This window comes from Carassius carassius, chromosome 15 (assembly GCF_963082965.1).
Source record: "Carassius carassius chromosome 15, fCarCar2.1, whole genome shotgun sequence".
Classification (NCBI taxonomy): domain Eukaryota; kingdom Metazoa; phylum Chordata; class Actinopteri; order Cypriniformes; family Cyprinidae; genus Carassius; species Carassius carassius.
Window position 1 is genome coordinate 18,653,774 of NC_081769.1, and position 21,338 is coordinate 18,675,111.

General features: G+C 36.2%; 1 protein-coding gene across 1 annotated transcript in view; it reads left to right on the top strand.

The window, feature by feature from the left end:
* Positions 1-20,801, top strand: part of efna3b (ephrin-A3b) — a 73,633-nt gene extending 52,832 nt beyond the window's left edge. Inside the window, exons 2-5 of the mRNA XM_059567757.1 lie at positions 11,879-12,165; positions 12,904-12,969; positions 15,272-15,349; positions 18,256-20,801. Of these exons, the coding sequence (XP_059423740.1) occupies positions 11,879-12,165; positions 12,904-12,969; positions 15,272-15,349; positions 18,256-18,377 (553 nt within the window). The 3' untranslated portion in view covers positions 18,378-20,801. The remainder of the gene's footprint in view (positions 1-11,878; positions 12,166-12,903; positions 12,970-15,271; positions 15,350-18,255) is intronic.
* Positions 20,802-21,338: the final 537 nt, after the last annotated feature.

Below are 21,338 nucleotides of genomic sequence, written 5' to 3' on the forward strand. Positions count from 1 at the left end.
GTGGCTTATTGACATGGTATGGCAACAGTAATCATAAGAGGAAAAGGATAAGCAAAAAAGAAATGAGTGAGAGTTGAGGAGGGAGAATGAGTTTAGAGAAAGAGAACGATAGAGAGCAGAGAGATGTCTGAAAGAGTGCCCAAAAAAAAAGAACCCAAGACAGATGGAGGATGGAGATACAGAGACAGACAGATGCAAAAATGAGAGCAAAAAAGTGTCAGAGTAAAAGAAAACTAGTAAAAGGGGAAGAAAAAAGCAATCTAAGCTGGTTTATTGCTTTTAGGCTTGTCGGTTTGCTGGTTTTAGAGAGTTTCTTCGCTGGGAGACCTTCACAAACCAGACACGACCAGAAAGTCTTTTTTTTTAGCTGGGGTTAGAAAGAAATAGAAGTAAAGAGAAGTCAAAGAAACAAAAGCGGTTGTACACCTACGTTGTTTGACAAAACAATGTTCCGTTTGGTGGGCGAAAGATGTTAAAATATGCATCGGAAACACAAACACAAACAAACACACTGTCTTTCCCTCCTCCTTTTTTCTTGCTGCACACTTTCACATCTTTCTCAAGAGGATATGGTAACGTTAGACGTGTGGGAGAAGCCAGCGAGGTTAATGGAAACACACACACACACACACACTTACAGCGGAGTATATGTGCCATTTACTCTGGCTCACTTGTCTCTGGGACTCTGACTCTGTCAAACTGAACCCACAGATCACACATTTCTCCCTGCACATCCTGTTCGGCTCAGAGCCGCACATGGACTGAGACCCGACAGTAAATAGTGTTAGTGCGAGTGTAAATGTAGTTTAATGACGGCCCTTTATCTGTGTGTGTGGGTAAGTGGGTGGACTCGGGTTCGGAGAAAGTGCTTTTAGAGTGAGTACTTGAGACCATTAAACTGCTCCAATCTGCTCCTTTCTTAACCGCCGTATTGATTCTCCATAAGAGCCTCCAAACTACCAATAACCAGGGCTGTAAACATGCCACACGGCCGGAGCACGTGTGTGTGTACATGTGATGAGGTGGGGGGGTTTGCTTTGGATCAATGTGAGGTTAAGGTTTTGAAACTACAGCTCGATAAAGGTGTGCTGGTTTGTCGTTTTTAGACTGAGTGTGTAGGAGATTAACTGAAGCTGTGAAGTTCAAGTGTCTATTTACTCTGCCTTTTCATTTGTTTTGTCCTCCAGCACCTGGTTCTTTAGAAAGAGTCACTTAATTATATTAATCCACATTTAAATCTTTATGTATAATATAATGACTCAAATGGCTCTTTCTCTCTAAGTATGCAACTGTGTGCACTGATTAGATTTGTGGTCGTAACAAACCTAAGGAAGGTGATAGAGCTGCCTCCAAATATTTGTTGATGTTTAAAGTTTTTTTTTTTTTTTTACCTTTAACCAAAACATGTAAACTGTTTAACTAACTTAATAAACTAAATAAGCTAAAACTTTATATTTCTTCTGGCATTTCAGCAACTTTGGAGTGAAAATATTTTTTGTATTTATTTGTATTGGAGTGAAAAAGAAGAGTGCAAAAGCCTTTAAGTGCCATCTGAAATTTTCTTCTTAAATTTGTATTTTTCTCAGGCTCTTACATTTATGTTTAGTTATTTTACTTTAATGGAAAATAACCTATTCATTGCATCTTTTGCATCTGAACTCTTCAAATGTTTTGTGTGTGTGTGTGTGTGTGTGTGTGTGTATATATATATATATATATATATATATATATATATATATATATACAAACTGCTTTGGAAAAAGCACTGTAAAATAAAAAATAATTGTAACAACTAATTTTATTATAAAATAATAAATTTAAGTTTAATTGAAAATGCTTTTTCAACATTCCTCTCAATGTTGGTAGAATTTTTTTTATTTTCTAGATAATATATTTAATAATTTGCTTTGGCTTCAGTATAGCAGTAATATGAATACCAATTCTTTCATTTGAGTTATTACATTTGAATTATTATACCTTTGTCCACATTTCATGAGCAAGTATTAATAGATGAAAATACGTTAGTATAATTTAGGAATAGTGGCTCTTGCAAGAAAAGAAAATACAATCCACACTCATTTATATACTTACTTGCAACAAGAATACGCATGGTTTGATTCGACCACAATGTTTTGTTCAGTGAAGTTTTGGCTGACAAGATTAATTATTAATTCTAATTTGAAAAGATTCATTACATTTTGTATAATTAATATCATTCCTTTTTGAATGATTAGGCCTTCTTAGTTTAATCACAAAAAAGTCAACCGATGTGTTGAACAGCATTATTTCCCATGTTAAATGTGACCCACCTTCTGTATTTTGGAAATAAAGTTGTTCAACACATTTGTTTGTTGAAGCGAAACCAGTTGGGACTGACTGGTGTAGAGTATGTTTAGGACTTAAGCCTGATGGACGCGTCCTCTCTCTCTTTAGTTCAGCGTCCTGTTTCACCTTCTCTTAGTCTCTCCGTCCCAGTTTCTCACTTCTGTTCCTGTCGTTCATTTCTTCATTTGCATTTCTCCTCTTCCTCATCCCTTTATTCCTCCCCTTCACTTCCCTGAATGTGTCCATCCATCTCTGTTGTTCATCATCCATCTCCTTGAGACACGCACACACACACACAGTCAATGCTAATTCAATTTTAATTCATGACACATGGCCTGTACTGAAGCCAAATGCTTTTAGAATGGAACCCCCAGCCCAGACCACTGCTTAATCTGTGTGTGTGTGTGTGTGTGTGTGTGTGTGCGCTTCCCTCTTTCCTTTCTGTCTGTCTAAAAGATTGTTTTAGAGATCCATTTAAACTCCAGACTACTATGGCAAAAACAAACAAACAAAGGATTGGAGTGGAAATGTTTTCGTTAAAAGGTTGCTCTTTCATAGCTCAGGAGACATAAATACTGTATGTTTCATTTAAAGCCATAGTTCACCTAAAAATAAAAATTCTGTGATCATTCATTCACCCTTACATCATTCCAAACCTGTGAGACGTTCTTTATTCAGTGGAACACGATATCATAAAAGTTCTTTTGTACATACAGTTGAGATTTTACACATTATGACGTGTTTGAATTCATATTGAAATCTCTGATGTTTCCTTGCAGATCTTAAGATATTGGCAAATCTTAGCACAGTTTGGAATTTTAAGATCTCTTCTCAAACACTAGAGGAGTAATGTTTTTATTCCGGAGAAAGATCTGAAAGACAGGTGACTTTAGCTAAAGTTTCCATTTGCTGTCTGTTGCCTAGACGAAACAACAGAGTTATTATATAGACCTTCCTTTGTGGTTATTCTTGCTATGACGATGGAACATAGATAGAGGCAAATCTGATTTTTAAAGGTTCTGTAGAAACCTTTCTAAACCTTTAAAATTTTGACATTAACAATGAGCTCCAAGGCTATAAATCAAAGGTATATGTGATTCTTTTGAAGCCAGCAGTCAGCATGGTTTCAACATCATAAAAAAAAATGTTTAAATTGCAAACTTTCAGGTGAAGTACACTAGAAAAAGATCCACCAATCCAGATAATCAAATCAATCAAAACCAATTCACAGCAAATCAAACCATCCACTATATTTGATAAAATACATTAAATAATAGTGATTTTGTGAAATGTTTTCTGTTTTACTATATTTTAAAAACTTTAATTATTAATCATTTGAATATGCTGATTTGGTGCTATTAAAAACCTTTGGCTAATATATAAAAAATTTGATTTTACACATAACCAATTCATCTAAAATCAAATGTTTTGTGTCACGCTATACATTTGGGGTCATGTCATCATGCTTTACTCATTCCCTTATAAAAAAATCTTTTCCCAGTTTTGTTTATACTTTAGCTTTAAACCAAAGGTTATGATGTTGTGATTCATCTTAAAGCTGGGTGTTTTTGTTCATGGCCTAGAGAGTTTTATAAAATCACTGTGGAGAAAATCAATGGGAAAACACTTCCTGAACCAAGGCTGCTGACAAAATGGGTGGTTACTGTTGCACTCAATATGGCCACCAGAGCATAATCAACACATTTAAGACAACCTCATAAAGCAGGACAATGGCTTGCGGCCATAACAGCACATATGACACATAATTAACAGGCTTTGGCAAAACATCAAGCATGCATAATCGAGTCATTCTATAAACTGCGGTGGCAAGTGGTGTCCCTCTAATTTACCACAGTTGAAATAAACTTTAAATACCAATAAATTACAAAAAGTTTGCATGTTTGTATTCTGTAGGGAGACACAATTTTTGCACTATTAATAGTAATTTTTTTTTGTTTTAAAATACATATTAAATTGAGTTTGGGAGGTTGCATTTGTAACAAAATATGCATGTTCCCACCATACGTTAGAGAGGTATCTTGGAATGTAATTGTAACAATATAACATTTTGAACACAAATCAAGTGGTTATAATGTGAATATAGATAATTGACATAATTTAAATTGTTTTAAAAAATACATATTTTGTTATATTTAAGAAAAAAAGTAATGTTCCCCAAATGCGTGTCTGTGATATTACCACAATGGATTTTGCCCCTTTAAGAAAAGGGGGAAATCTATTTAAACTAATATTTAAACTACTTCCTCTGTGTAAAGGTCACTGCAGGTGCTGGTTGATGTGAGGGTTTTTAATTTTCTTAAAGTTAGCTAAATGTCTGACAATTTTATGTGTTGCACTTTATTAGTGTCTGTGGTGTTATGTTGATATCTTGCATATTTTAGATATTTTAATCAAAATTTTGATTAATGCATACTTATTCATATTTCCAAAATGTCCCCTGATCTTGAAATCATCATGATGGCAGCCTCCATTTTAGAAAAGTCTGGATTTAGGCTGATTTGTCTTTGGTGTTACTTTCTTTTCTGGTAACACCACAGAGCCTATAGTAACTTGCAATATAAAGTCTGTGATGTTATAATTACGTCTGTGGTGTTACTTTAAAATGACATAGACAAAAGTGTCTGTGTCACCAGTGTTTGATTTAAATTGTTTAAAAATCAAAATGTTCTTAAGCTTTCATTTTAATTGATATAGCACATTTAACTGATTTTAAATGCATAGCAATATATTTTATTAGGAAAAAACAAACAAGCATTTTTACAAATTCTATCTCTCATTTGCCACCCCAACTGAAGAATACCCAATCCCAAAGTTAAACAACACAAAACGGACAATTGAGCGATCATTTAGCTTAAAAGCTTTGCTTCCAGGTGCATGATGGGAGATCATCTGCCTCCAGCTGATGTAATAACATGTATAATAACATAAAAGAATAAATAGAGACATGCCCACACACACAAAGAAACCAGGCCCAACAGACACATACATTCTCTCTCTTCATTGCTCAGAGGGGAGCTGTGTTCTGTAAACTTACTTGAACTTGCAATAAAGAGAGCGAAGGAAAGATGCAGAGGAGAGCAAGAGAGTCATATCCTCATTGTTGTTCAGGAGACAGGGAGTAATAAACAGGAAAGCGAGGACCAGCGTGCTTGCTTGTGTGTGTGTGTGTGTGTGTGTGTGTGTGTGTGTGTGTGTGTGTGTGTGGCCGGTCTCTGTGTAGAGGTGACTGAGAAGAAAATCGAAAATGGCTAGACTGAACTAATATATTGAAAAGATGAAATATATTGTATCTATTGAAAATCATATCTGCACCCTCTGTTTAATAAACAGAGTCTCCCAGGTTAACTATAAACTTCATGTATTATCGAACAATGTCAGAAAGTGGCTCTTTGTGTGTGCGTGTGTGTCAGTGAGTGTGAATTTATCTGTTGGATTAGTACAGTTCAAAAGGCTAAAACTAACCATCAGGCCTGTGACACTGAGCGACTGCGCTGATACAGAGTGAGAGAAGAGAAAGGAGAACAGCGGAAAAGAGTGAGATGTAGAGAATGAGCCGCAGAGAGGAGTTAAAGCAGGAGAGCGAGAGATTGGTTGGTTTCTAATTGCCTGTGGCAAATGGGCTTTGAAACGAGGGGAAGTGAATGGAGGTGTGTGTGATTTACACTCACACACACTCTGCTGATGTGAGGGGAGCGGTGATGAGGTCGGCCTTGAGAGCAGGTAACAGCAGCTGAACTCTCCCCCCACCGACACATATCAATTCCTTAGCAGTTTTAAAACCAAACACACACTCATCCTCTCTCTTGGCTGAAACACTGATTCCGAGACAGTTTGATTGATTAAAAAACCTGCTCTGAAGCCAGTGAAAAGTAAGTGTCTGTTTGGCTGCAAAGAGTGGAATTGCGGATTAAATTTATTGGGGTGGCATGTGGCACATTTGCAGTCGCACCCATGTGTGTGAGCTGGCGCCAGAGGCTCTATGATGCCTCTGAATTTAATAACCTTTCAATAATTTACCGCTGTTGAGGAGGAACAAAAGGACGAGTGAAGAGAAGGGGGGGGGGGGCAAATAATTAGATGAGAGTCCAAATGGAGATGCGCAAGAAACATGGAGCTCTAAATACTATCAGGGGAATCAAGCACCTATTTTTGGAGGGTTCACTAATGGCAGTCTTGGCTATAGTGCCAGTCATAGAATAAAGAATAATTAAAATGTTCAATTATAATGTAATATAAATCAGTAGGCTACTTTCAGTGTTGATTTCTTTAAGTTTTATTGTTACTCCAATAGGTGGCAACAAGTGCCTTTATGAGCGTGTCATTGAATTATTTACCCAAGCAGTTAGTTAAAAAAACACTGATTAATTCAGGAATATAACAATTGAGTGAGTCATTGAATCATTTACTCAAGCGATTCATTCAGAAACAGTAATTTATTCAGGAATGTTACAAGTGAATGAGTCATTGAATCATTTATTCAAGTGATTCATTCAGAAACACATATTTATTCAGGAATGTAAATAGGGGTGACCCCAAATAGTCGACGATTCGATGCTTCGATTCGAGGAGCCTTATTCGACTACCAATCTTATAGTCGAATATTCGCAGGCTGTTATGATTATGCCATTCTGACTATATGTGAGCGCTCAAATGTCTGATTTCACATAGAACTTGGTGGTTTTCTCCCAATAAGTTAATATGCTAAAGCTGTAAGAATCTGAAAAGAAAGAAGCTTTAAATTTATGTTTTAAAGTGCGTGAATAAATCCAACCACCCATATAGATTTATGTTTCACTTTCCATAATCCGTGACCGACAGAGGAGCATCTTGGTGGCAGGGATTTAAATCTTTACCAAGACTCAAACTGACACAGGTAGAAACTGGATTTTTCCAAACAGGTAGGGTACAAGTGATTTCAAAACATTTCAGCCGGTGTATATACCGGTATATCGTAGATATATTATTTCCCTGATATAAGATGTATTTGGTTTTGAGTCAAGTGCTTCATTGTAGTACTACGGTGATATCTCCGTGAATATAAATAACTATGACTAGACACACCCATACCATTATAATGAGAACATCATTGTAATAAAACACTGTGAATTTTTAGAGTTTGGTTGCTGTGTTTCTGCACATTGTTTCGTGAAGAACGCGTCCAAAAAAGGAGTTCATTCAGGAGACCCGCAGATATGTTCATGTGCATTTTGGCTCTTTTTGCAGATAGCCAATAAGTCCTAATATTAACGTTATGTTGTATAAATAAAGAAGCGTATTCTACATTAAATTATGAGTTTAATCCCACTGATTAAAAACTTGCTATCAAATGTGTCACTCTACTGGTCATCTTCAGCACGCGCAGCTCAAAACAGAAATGCAGAACATTAATAACTACTTCATTGCTGAATTCACTAAAGCTATTTGTTAAAATATATTGATCTATTCAGTATTGTAAGAAGTCATTAACGCACATTTTCTTAATTTAAAACAACTGATTTACTCAAGTGAATTATTCAAAAACAGTTTCATTCAGAATTGTTATAAGTGAGTGAGGTTCAAAATACTTATTCATTTAGGAACTAAACAATACTTTTACATGTTTGGTTGGGCTTTATTTTGAACTATTTTTATTCACAGAGCAAAATTAGACAGTGTTAATTGCGAAATTATATCGAAAATTTAAGTGACTTATTATGAACTTCTTGTTCATTGAACTAAAGTATAAAATTATGCTTTTGGTCTGAATATCAGTGCAGCTGTGATAACCTGCAGACAAACCACATGATATTCAGAGTAACAACACTCTTGCTCAGGTGATACTTCTTAACTGACTCGATGCAGAGGTCTGTATGTTAACTAAACACTTACGCTTAGTCTACAGTCATCAGTGGATCTGCAGGTGTCCTTTATAGAATGAAGTGAGTGTGTGTGGATGTGTGTGTTTGTGTGTGTTAATGCGCCCCTCACATGTGTTTTGTCAACTGTTCGCAGGACAGATGCTCTCCTTTAATTAAACGAATTGAGGGGGTTAATTAGAAGAACAGAAAAGAACAACGAGGGAAGAGAAGAGAGCTGCTGTTTCTCCTGAGGTGCTGATTCAGCTCTGCCATCTCTCTCTCTCTCTCTCTCTCTCTCTCTCTCTCTCGCTCATTACAGATATGCTCTGTAGGCACAATCATTCTGCATATATGTGACTATGAGAAATGTGCATCTTACTTGTGTTCTACATGGACAGGATGAGGATTTTAATTAATATGTGTCCTAAATCAAGAAATGGACAGTAATAATGGGATTTCATGGTGTACTTGAAACATTTGATTAATGAAGCAAACTAAAACGCTTATATAGGCAGTTATGTTTCAGATGGTATTATTGCTATTCTTGGCTTTTGTTCTCTTGTAGAAGCTTGGTCTCTGTCTCCCTCTCTTGTAGTGACATTGATCCACTGAGTCTTGATCTTGATCTAACCTGCTGTCCCAAAATCCCTTCCTGCCCAGCTCAGCATCTTGCATCTTGGACCCACACAACCTATCTGTACACACCATATACAATAACGTTGAACTGTGTATGTATGTGCCTTCAAATGTTAGCTAAACAGTGCCAGTGTTTTTGCTCTTGTAGACAGATAGGGAGCTACTCTGAGCCGAGGAGAAAATGTGTTGCAGGCATATTTTAAATACTCAGGAATGGATCATTATTAGTGATTTTAGTTCTTACACAGTGGGTTACGTTTCCTCTCTTCGTCGCCCCCTAGTGGACTTAAGAACAACTGCAGATTGTCTTCCTTTAGTCTTCCTCCTACAGTATGATTGTCCTGTCAGCATCCATGCACTCCAGAACAGTGTTGGGTGTAACGCATTACAAGTAACTCGAGTTACGTAACCATATTAGCCTACTTTTTTGAGTAACTAGTAAAGTAACGCATTTCTTTTTAAGTTTGAAGGAAATATCTGAGTTACTTTTTCAAATTAGTAAAGGCAGTTACTTTATTCTCCATGTATTGACTGACAGCTCTCATGTTGCCATGTTGAGAGAAATCAGGAGAAGTGCAGAGCATTGTGTGTGAACATGATCTTATTGTAGTTAGGCTAATCAAGAAATATGAAAATGTATTTACTCATCTCACCTGCACAAAAACAGATGCAGTTTTCCTCAAAATTAATTAAAACAGTCAAATGCAAATTAAGAATATGACACGAACTTGCAATAAATATGTTAATTAACACAAATATCATTTATGTATTTAATCCCGTTTTATTTAGGCTACCAATGTGTTTGCTACTGATCTTCGATGATCCAATTCAACCAGTTGAAAAAATGCGTTTCAATTTTATTATTGCTGAATAGTGTTAAACTTTCTTCTCCTGTGATTTGTTTGCACTGTGCCCTATACTGTACAGATGTGAATTTACATTTCCTTCAGGCTGAGTCGTATTCATTTCACTTTTGATGTGAAAGGGCTTTTACATTTGTAAAAGAAGAACAAGCCCCATCCAGATTTAAAAAGTAACGGAAGGCATTACATTCCATAAAAAGGTGACTAAGTAACGTATAACTGGTTACTTTTTTTAGGAAATAGCGCAATATTGTAATGCATTACTTTTAAAAGTAACTTTCGCCAACACTGCTCCTAAATGTTTGTAATGAAAGAGAAAAAAGTTTTTTATTCTTGAAATACAAATCTGAAAGGTCTGCTTCATTTGTGTGCTCATAAAGAAAGAGTGTATAGTGTGTATAGAGGGGTGTGGCTCAATAAGAGGCGAGCAGAAAACATTGCACTCACTCACCATTTTTGCATTTAAAAGTCAGAAGTAAGATGGAGAAATTGAATTAGAAGATTGTGTCAGTGGGGATCAGAAACGGGGGGCTCGTTAATGCAGCGTTTTTGATCTTCATTTAATAATTGAATAATAATCTCCCTGGAGAAGTGACCTAGAACTGCAGAAAAGAAATTGATATTCATTTGGCATCAAATTACTGACACCTGCTGGTCAGTCGGTACTACTGCAATAACCCGCTGAGTTTCACTCCATCCTCTCGGTGTCTACTGCTGTGACTTTGACAAACGAGTGCAGTGAAGAAGGGACCTCGGCTGGGGTTTGATCTCTGACGCTTGCACGGCTGCAACCTCTCCAGCCTGCAGTATGACACTTCCCGCGAGAGCTGCATTCACTCCTCGTTGTTTATATACGCTGCGTTACGCGCGTTTTTATCAGACGCCGTCTTGGAATGGTAAGACTCATTGTCAATACAGCTGCGCACTGGAGCGGTATAACAATATATTACTACAGGTCCCAACTCAGCCATCAGTCGTCTCTCGCTTCTTCATGCTCTCCTTCATTCTATCTCACAGGCCCGAGGGAGCTTCCCCCGAAATGCAAATGTCTGAAACAAGATTGTACCAATTCTGCCTGAACTTCAGCCGAAGAAAAGCATCCATAATCACGTGAAAGCTTATTTTGTCCTCCTTTAACTTTGAAGGAAAAAGAAAAGACCTGTTTGTGTGTATAATGATTCACAAAAAAACAACCAGTTTTGTCTTGTGTAATGATTATACTGTAAATGTAGCAACATAAATAATCTAGTGCATGAGCTCCATTTGCTCTAGGAGATGTCACTGGGGCCGAGAGGAACTCTTTTTTTTTTTTTTTGCTTTTCATTTTGGAGGAATGTGAAATCAACTGCACCTGACCTCGTGCCATTTTAAATCAGGTGTGCTTGGCTGATTCCAAATGTGAGGGGATTTCTAGTTGTCCTCACATTTGGCTTGGCTGTTGGAGAGAGCAAATGATTGTTCTCAGCTGCATCCATGTCCTCTGGTGTCCAACCGTGTGTTTCCACTGGTCGTCTATACATTTTGTGTAATTTAAGCATTTTTGCAGAACTCTGAAGGTAGTAAATAAAGTACAGTATTTGGATGACTGCACTGTCCTGCAGTTTTATTGCTAACTAAAAATAAAACCATTGAAAAACTTTTTTTTTTCATCGATTAAAATAAAGCTAAAATAAAATATAAAGATCAAATAAAACAAAAATTCAAATGAAACAAAAATGAGTGAAAGTAAGCACTGAAATAAAAATAAAAGCTATAGAAAGAATATCTACAATAAATAATAAAAATGACAAAAGCACAGAATTATAATTAATACAAAAATAACATGTATTTAGTAGACATTTACATTTATGCATTTAGTTAATACTCATGGACTCATGTCAATGACTCCAATAATTACTAAAATATTTAAAATGGAAACAAGTGTTATGTTAGTTAATATTGTAGTTTCTATTTTGTTTTGTATTGTTTTGTTTTTAATTCCCATTTCCTATTCTGTCCAATTTTTGCCCAAGGAAACAGAAAATTGGAGTACAGGAGTTTTGCAGTTGCTTATACATAAATCTGTCATGTTTGTTCTTTTTTTTTGGGCTGGACCTACTGTATGCGTAAAGATATGCCAAATACATGCATGTATGTATGTCCAGCATTATTTGTGCAATGGCTGACCATCTTCTGTGTGTTTCTTTGTGTCATCAGACTTCGTAAGGAGGGCTACACGGTGCAGGTGAATGTCAATGACTATCTGGATATCTACTGTCCTCACTACAACAGCAGCCAGAGAGGCGTCGCCGAGCAGTACGTGCTCTACATGGTCAGTTATCGTGGTTACCGTACGTGTGACCCGCAGCTTGGCTTCAAACGCTGGGAGTGTAACCGTCCCCACGCCCCGCACGCACCAATCAAATTCTCTGAAAAGTTCCAGCGCTACAGCGCCTTCTCACTCGGCTACGAGTTCCACGTCGGGCAGGAGTATTATTATATCTGTGAGTATATAGTGTGCTTTACCTCACCTATACATACTTCCAAGTCTATTGTGACACAGCTCTGTATGTTTGTGTATTACTGTATATGAATCTCAGACAGCCTGTCCTGTACATGTCCACCAAAAACAAAGAAATAAGAAATTATGTTCTTCTACAAAACATTTTTTTTAGAATAATAAATTATTATTTTGTGTAACTACATTATTGTTTACTAAATTATTAAGCACACCATCCCAGACCTCAGATTTTCATAAATGGATAAAATGTGAAAAAGTTATCTATAATTTTTTTTTTACTATTTGTTGTCCTGTCTTAAATTAATTTGGTAAAATATATATATAATTATAATAGCTACTGCAATAATGTTACAAACATGATTAATGATAATTTATTGATTATTGCTAATCACAATATTGGGCGTTTAATAATAATAGTAACAGTCGTTATTATTATTATTATTATTATTTATACATTAAAATATTAAGTGCAAAGTACATTGATGCTTTTTAACATTTTGTGTGAGATTTCAACATATTTTGTGAGATTCAACAATTTGTGAATATAGAATGTTTTATAACTCAGCTTAATTATATTACTGTAAGTGCATTATGTATAATAATATTTACATAAATGTATAATAACTGTGTTCTTTGGATGTACAGTACTACAGAATATTACAGTTATGAATCCTATTTCTGATGATTGACAGATGACTGACATTTTGCGGTATTTTTTTAGCCACACCCACTCATCACCACGGCCGGAGCTGCCTGAGATTAAGAGTGTATGTCTGCTGCTCAACAGGTATCGACCTCTATCCATCCATCTGTCCATCCATCATTCCATCATACATCCATCCATCAACTCATCATTTCATCCAACCATCGACCTCTTCTATTTTTCAGTCAGTTGATCCACCTGTCAGCCCATTTATGAGGTGCACTCAGTCCGTGTTTCTTTAACTCCTCTATCTGTCTTTCTGAGAATCAAATCAATCGGTTTAAACAGAAAGCACACTCTCTCCCTCTCTTTTCCCACTAGGTTTCACATCTTAATTTTGTTGTTTGGCACTGCAGTGATTCCAAACTGAGGGTTACTTGAAAATATTTAAATTTTGATTTGTTAAACCTGCACTACCATTCAAAAGTAAGATTCATAAAAATGTTTTTTTAAAGAACTTTTATTCAGAAATTATGCATTAAATGTGGTAAATGTTAAGGATTTCTATTTCAAATAAATGTTGTTCTTTTGAACTGCTTGTCCATAAAATATTAAATCAGCACAGCTGTTTTCAACTTTGCTAATGGTTCTTGTGCACCAAATCAGCATATTTGAATGATCTCTAAAGGATCATGTGACAGACTGTAATAATGTTGCTGAAAATTCAGCTTTGCTATCACAGAAATAAATACCATTTTGAAATATTAAAATAGAATTTTAAATTCAAATAACTTTTCACAATATTACCATTTTACTGTATTTTTGTTCAAATTAATACATCCTTTGTAATCATAAGATAGTTTTTTCAAAAACATTTTTTTTTAAAATTATACAGATGGCACTTTTTTAGTTATTTAACATAATATGTGACATTAAAATAAAAACAAAATCTAATTAAATAGTTATTATAAAATTATTATTTAAAATATCTTACCTAATTGACACAATATCAAGCTGAAAACAGATAAAAACATACTAGCATAGATAAGGTTTTTGGGGTATATAAAACAAAAAAAGGTTGGGAAACACTGCTATAACTTGCTCACTTGCTCTTCCTCTGTCATTTCTTCCCTCTCTCTCTTTCTCTCTTGTATCCAGGTGCTGTCAGGATTCATGTTCTCTCACAGTCAGTTTGCCGGCACTGAGTGTTATTTTAACCCCTCACCCTCTCTTTCTGTCAGTGTTCATGTTCATTAATAATATTCCAGTATGTGAGAGAGAGAAAGAGAGAGCATACTGTGTGCTGTCTTAACCTCTACCCCCTCTCTTGGTGTCTCTGAGTTCTTGTGTCAAGTGGAATCTGTTATTCCTGCTCAGTCAGGTCTGAACTCCAGTGCTTTGAGTTCAAAGGGCTGAAGCAGGTCTGATGTATTTATAAGGATGTGGAAAACTCCATATTAATGAGCTGATGAGTTGAATCAGGTGTGTTAGATTAGAGAGATAAAATGTGATGTCATCGGAGGTCTTTAAGACCAAGATTCAGAACCACTGAGCTAAAAAAGAGTCAAACAAAATTTAGTAGTTTTGAGATGCAGTTTAAGAAGTTGAAATTAATACGCCATCTTTGAAAACACAACACATGTAATGGGACTCTTAAAGAAACTTTTTTTCTGACGTTTTACATTTTTACAAAATTAAAGCAATACTAAATACCAAAGCTAAAACAACAACAGCAATAATAATAATTATTATAATTTTTATTATTATTATTGTTGTTGTTATTATTTTCTAAAATAAATGATTGCATTTTTACAGTGCAGTTGTTCTGGTCAAAACAAATGATTAAAATTCACACTTTCTGCTAATCCGACAGAAAATATTTTTTATCTATACCTGATGTATTTGTATATCAATTTCACAATCAAAAATAAATATATTTTATATTCACAATGAATACATTTTAAGTGTTTTTTTTTCTCTTCAAATTAAAAAAAATAAAAATTCACAACTTTTTTTTACTTTCTGTTAAACTAACAGAATATCTTTTTTCTAAGCACTGTTAAGAGTTTTTTTTTTCAATTCAAATTTACTTGCATATCTATTTTACAATAGATTACAAATTTATTTTACACTCAATAATTTTATACCCACAATAAATGACATTTTTACTTTCTGTTAAACTGACATAATATATTTTTTCTAAACACTAGAGAAACATCAATCAAATCACAATAAAATGAAAAAATTCTTTTTCAAAACTATATCCAGTCTATCTTTCTGTCTTTTTTTTCTGAACTGGGAACACTAACTACCCCATCACTTTCTCACTGCTGCGTATGACCTAGAGGAGCTTACAAATAAATTCCCAAGTCCTTTGAGAGTATGTCTACGATCCTTCAGAGAGAGCAGAGAGACTGTGTTCTGATTCTCCTTTCATGTCTTCCAGGATCTGATTCAGATGATGAGCCCCAGCCCACAGAGCCAGACTACACTCTAAGACCCAACATCAAAATCGATGACCTCGGTGAGTTACACACACAACAGACGGACCACACTGACACTTATACATATGCATAGATATCACTGACTAAGTTGACATATACACCCATGGATTCTGCAGCATCCACATGCCTCTTTCCTAGTTATACAGTAAGCTCATAAATCACACGTGTGCGTTAGAGCATATTTATTCTTATAAATCAAATTGGGTAGGAAGTTACAAAAGCCAAATGCACTTTATGTGATTTGAATTTGTAATAAAAATGCATATGAGATCAACTCTAATTTGCTTTTCCTGTGCACACGGCGCACACCAAACAAACACAGCAGGTATCTGCTAACACACATCTGAGTGACACTAATGAAGCCACGAGCTAAAAGACAACTGAAGCGTGAGCTGCCTAGCTATAGTCAGCCTGATTAGCGCTGAGGCTAGTGTTAGCACTGATTAGCAGTGGCAGAACTAGCCCTCCAGTTGCCAGCCTTACAGTTACATCCTGCACTTCCTCAGTAACCCGACTCAAGGACGGCGACGACCGCACCATTTAAATGAGAGAAAATAAATTGATTTGACTTCAAGTGTTTTTAGGGAATAAAGAGGCATCGATCTGTTCGTGTTTTTTTTTTTTTTCGAGCGTGTGTTTTGAGACAGATGGATGTGGATGTGTTTTGGGTCGTCTCTGGGTCGGAGCCACCCAACGATTTCCAATAACTGGAATCTGAGTAGCGGCTCTCTCCCGCTTGCTCTGATCGGGGGTTCAGTTTTCAAACAGGCCAGAGAGGGGAAGAGAACAACCGCAAGAGGCCAGCCGGGTCTCAGGAAGCCACACATCTTGGTACAGCTCCATATATCTGTGTCCAATAAACAAAAGAAACAGTCTCGTCCTTGCTCACTGCTGTCGCATTAGTATTGACCAACTTAAAGCACCAATGGAAATGATACATTTCGAAACTGTACTCTAAACTTCTACAAACAAATCAAAAACTGCCACAGGACACTCTAGAATGCTGCGAGTACTTTTAAATGAAGTGCTTAAACATTTTTCTTTTTAATAATTTAAATAAAATTGGATTCTAAAGTCATTAGAAACATAAATTCTCATTTGCAGGATTCTTAATGTCAGTTCTGTAAATCTGCTGGAGCAGTTAGTCCCATTAATGGCAGTAAGTTTCACGCTACAGTCGGAATTCATATTAGTTGCACAAATACACAGGCAATCAAATAAACAGATGCAATAAACACAAAGAAAGCTTTTATTTGGCCTTTAGGGATAATGCAGAGGAAGAAGATGTGTGTGGCATTGTGCTCATACCATTCTCTTTATAGGCTTTTTTACAATAAAAACAAACCATTTCCTGCTTGTTTTAAGCAATTGGTTAATGTTTGATATCCTGAACTAACAATGAACAATATTTTTGCTGCATTTTGTTAATTTAGGATAGCATTAATTTCTACTTATACACTACTGTTTGGAATCGGTGCAGAGAATAATGTTTTTGAATGACGTTGCTTATGTTCACCAAGGTTTTTAGCACTATTGCACAATTAATGTGCATTGATTACAAAATCTGTTGTTCCAATTTAGCAGACTTTAAGTATTCCAGTTTAGTATACCAAAAGTACAATTGCAGGGTGTTTTTGTTAAGTACGTAAATATATAAATGTAGTATACTATGAAGAAAAAAATTCTAATATATTTAAATCTATTTATTTTTCACTAGGGTAATGAACGCTATAAAAATCATGTTCATTGTTATTTCTTGACACTTTAATACATTACCTTATGTTAAGCTTTAACCCTTATTGTAAAGTATTACTGTGATATTCTATGAGATGCAAAGATCTCTGTGTACTGTAATGTAGGATTTGACTTCCCATTCGGGTCATTAATAGGACAAACGTATCCAATTTCTCTGTAATCCATTTTCCAATGGAGAAAAACAACTTAACACTTACATCGGATCAGCTGATTAAGTCACATGACACGTCAGTAGTAATTCCAGCAAACTAAACAAGCTAGAAACGTCTATTTGTCTGGGTCATGAGATTGTATCTGTGTAAGTTGGCACAGAGTGTTGAATTCCAGCATGTTAACAACACCATGTTCCAGAACATCCCACACAGCTTCTCTTTCCTGCCTGCCATCCAAGAACTCCAGTCAATCAAACATTCTTCAGCCATGGTGCACTTTCATTACACAGTGTCTTTTAAATGATTAATCTGTCAGATATTGTTTAAAACACAAAAATAAAGACTTACACATTTACCAATGTTGAAATCCATTTTGCCGATAAATATAATACATGCAATTTACTTTTTTCATTCTTTAGTTTCAAGAATTTACATAAAAATAACAATACTAAAGTTTAAATATTTCAGTGATAAATGGAAAATTAGCACCCCAGACGTGTGTGGAACAACTGCTACATCTTTTGTCTGTGTGTAACAACATCATATTATTCTGTCAAAACACACAGACATTCTGTGTGCGTGTCTGGAGATGTTTGTGGCAGCCAGTTTGCGTCACACACTATTCCTTGTGACCTGAAAGTGAAGACGTGTGTTTATTAACTTGTCTATCACAGCGTCTGTGAACTGGAAGACACCTGCTCACAGTCACAGACACCGACAAACCGGTTTTGTCCGTCTCCTTTGATGATGTAACAGAATTCCATAGACTATTTGGGCACATTGGACACTCCTCTTGTCATGATAATAGTTACATTTTAGTTTGTTGCGTTCACAGTGAAGCCTGTCTATAACTACACATGAACATAGACACCTTCAGTACACACCTGAGTCACTGCGTTTTATTTTTAACTCCTTCCCTTAGGCCTCAGTTGGTCAGAGGGTTTTCTATACCTTAGTGAATCACGCAATATTAGTGTCTAGACCTCGGCTGGTTATTTGTTCTGTCTGTCTCTTTCCAGATGACTACGATAATCCAGAGGTCCCAAAATTGGAGAAAAGCATCAGCGGAAGCAGTCCATCTAGAGATCGCCTTCTCCTAACCGTGGCATCACTTTTCCTCATCACCCTTTCGGTCTCCTAGCATCCACATCCTAAACGTTGCATACCAACGTGGCCTTGGGGAGGGGGGAAAGAAAGGGTCCAGGGCCGATAAATTTTCAGATAAAGACTAGGAAAGCAATGGGAGATGGAACACTTGATGCTGCAGCAGCTTACAGAGTGTCAAGCACCAGCCCACAATTCAACAGTGGTTTCCATATCTTATAACAGAGACACACTTTGCGTGTCACACAAATAATACTAATACACCATAATGATAACTGTGCCATTTCAATTACAATAGTCCGGATTGTTTGTTTGTGTGCGTGCAAGTTTTTGAGTGTTTATGTGTTTGTGTGGCGCCTCCGGTGCTCGGGGGTGGAGTGGATCTTTACTTCGGTCTGAAGGTTTGATGGCTCTATTATCTGTGAATTGGCAGGTTAAAAGTTTAAAAGCATCTCGGATTCTGTTTGATGAGAACTGAAATGAAACCATCTAGGAGTTCAGGTTACTCGAACCCAGAAAAAAAAACGGAAGCACTGTTTAATCCAATTCTAAAAGTATTTGTTTCTCTCTGTGTATTTCTGTTGCCAGAGAGACGTACAAACCACTGGATGATCATGTAATTGCCGTTGGGGATGAACAGCAATATTCATTTGATGAGTTTAAACAAGTCTATAATAGAAACCGATCTCACAAGTCAAAATTAACTCATTTTGGACTTTATAAATTGTCGCCTCATCAAAAGAAAAGCGTTAAAATCCACTTACATCTGATTCTTGTGGTCGCACTTGAAAGCAAGGGCCGATGTGGTTGTTCTGTGATGCAGAGAATTGAGACAGAAGTGATTTTGCACGAGCGCAAACACAAGCGCATTGAACATATTGAGACAAACAGAAGCCAAATAGCTTTTTTGTTGTTTTCGTTTCTTCTCCCTTTTGATAAAAGGTGCTTGAGAGTGTGAGTGATTGCAAGCATATGTGTGTATGTGTGTATTAGCTCAGTGATGCTGGAAAAATCTCCTGTAGACTTTATGGACTTCAACCGGAGGTGGACACCTACACAGACACTGTACATAAAACACTTGCATTTATTTATGTGTGGACGTCCTCGGATCATTTTTTCAGACAACGCTGGTTCCTGCTGGATTCAGAAAAACTCCAAACCAGCTTCGGCTGGTTCATTCCAGTTCGAACCGGTTCCACTCATCGCTGCCTGGTACTTGAATTCTTTCTGAGGTGATCAACAAGACCAAATGGAAATTGAGAGGTCTGGTGGTTATAATCCGTTTCTACGGCAACAGTTATTCAGCTATACACACACACCTAAAGGCATTAGAGTCCAGCAGGAAATCAGAACAACACACACACAAAGAAATAACAGCAATTGCTGACAAAGATTCTGGTGACACTTTTGCCAAGAGTAATACAAGCAAACAAATGCTTCGAGGCAGGTAGTTATTGCATTCTTGCAAGCTTTTCAAAGGATAAACGGCAGCGTATGCATCAATCATTTTACAACAAGGTTCAAAATTAAGGTTCTAACTCTTTTAGACTAGTACCTTATCACAAAGGCAACGACATCATATCATGGCTCACAATGATTGCAGCAACCAGTGCCGCTTTTCGCCCTAGAGACAAGCAAATACTGCTTAAACTAGCGATGGCATGTGGTTTAGGAGAAATGATGTGTGGTAGAAGTTTTCTTACATAGAGTCATAATGGACACCTTCTCAAACACCTACAGGCTGTACCTTTACATATTGATAAATATTGTATCATTCCGCTTTTGCTCTAAAAAATCATTTCAGTTTATGTGGAACATTACGTCTGCTTTGTATTCCATTACTACGGTTTCTGACAAAGCAACTTCAGAACAAATGAACACTAATTTGAATGCTCAGAGTGATACTTTACAGACTTGAATCTACATTTAATTTGTTTCATGTGGTCATTTCTAGGCATTGGGTTGAGAATAAGTAGGTTTTTGGGTTTTTCGGGAGAATTTTTTTTCCGATGGAATAATGTCATATTTCAGAAGAGTCGATCAGGCAAAGAATCACTCTTCAAATGTTGCACTTACAAAAACTTGGACACGAGAATTGTACGTGTGTTAGAGACTGCAATTGTTAGAAGTTGACGTTTGTCTTAAAACTAGCCTAAATAACCTTTCAATTTTTGTGTTTGTGTGTGCGAGTATGAAAGAATGAGATCAAAGGGTAATAAAGATAAAGGACTGTGTGAATGTGTGTTTATGTGAGTTTTCCATTGTTTATTCTAGGCATTTTCTGTGTGAGTCAAACAAACTGTATTGTTTTGGAGGAAACAACAAAAGCATTTATTAGTGTTGGACACAACCGATTACAATCATGTTTACCTTCAAATGGAATGAATTTATGAACTTGAAAAAACAATCTGTAAACTGAACAAACCATAACAAAGCTTATAATAATAATAATCATGATACAAAAAAACACTAAGCCTTTGATTCATATTTGTTACAGACACAAAATTATTTTATAAACTCATGTTTGGGTATTGAAATGTCCTGAATTTGATCAGTCAGTGGAAACCAAAGGACGAAATCTAATAAGAGTATACAAACATCAACTCCCCCTCACTCTGACTTCCCATCTCCTCATAAATGTAGTTTCAGATTTCCCACTGCTGTCATCAAAAACAAGCCATACTTTTTCAATCTCACAATCTGGCATTTTGCACACTCCATCATTTCTTTTAAATCTATTATCATGTGTCAGTTATCTCTGCACAGTGTGTAAGAAGCAAGGAGCACAAAGTTGAAAGGATTACTATCAGAGGCCTGATGCTGGAAACATCTTATCTGATCACTTCTGCATGAAATATTTTTACATATCAAACAACATTGTTGGACTCAGGATGGATGTCACTTTTTCAAAACTGATACCCATCTGAGCAGTTTTTACATTCTTTTGTCTGCCAGTGCAAACTGTGAGAGAGATTACTATACCTTATTTTCCCACAAA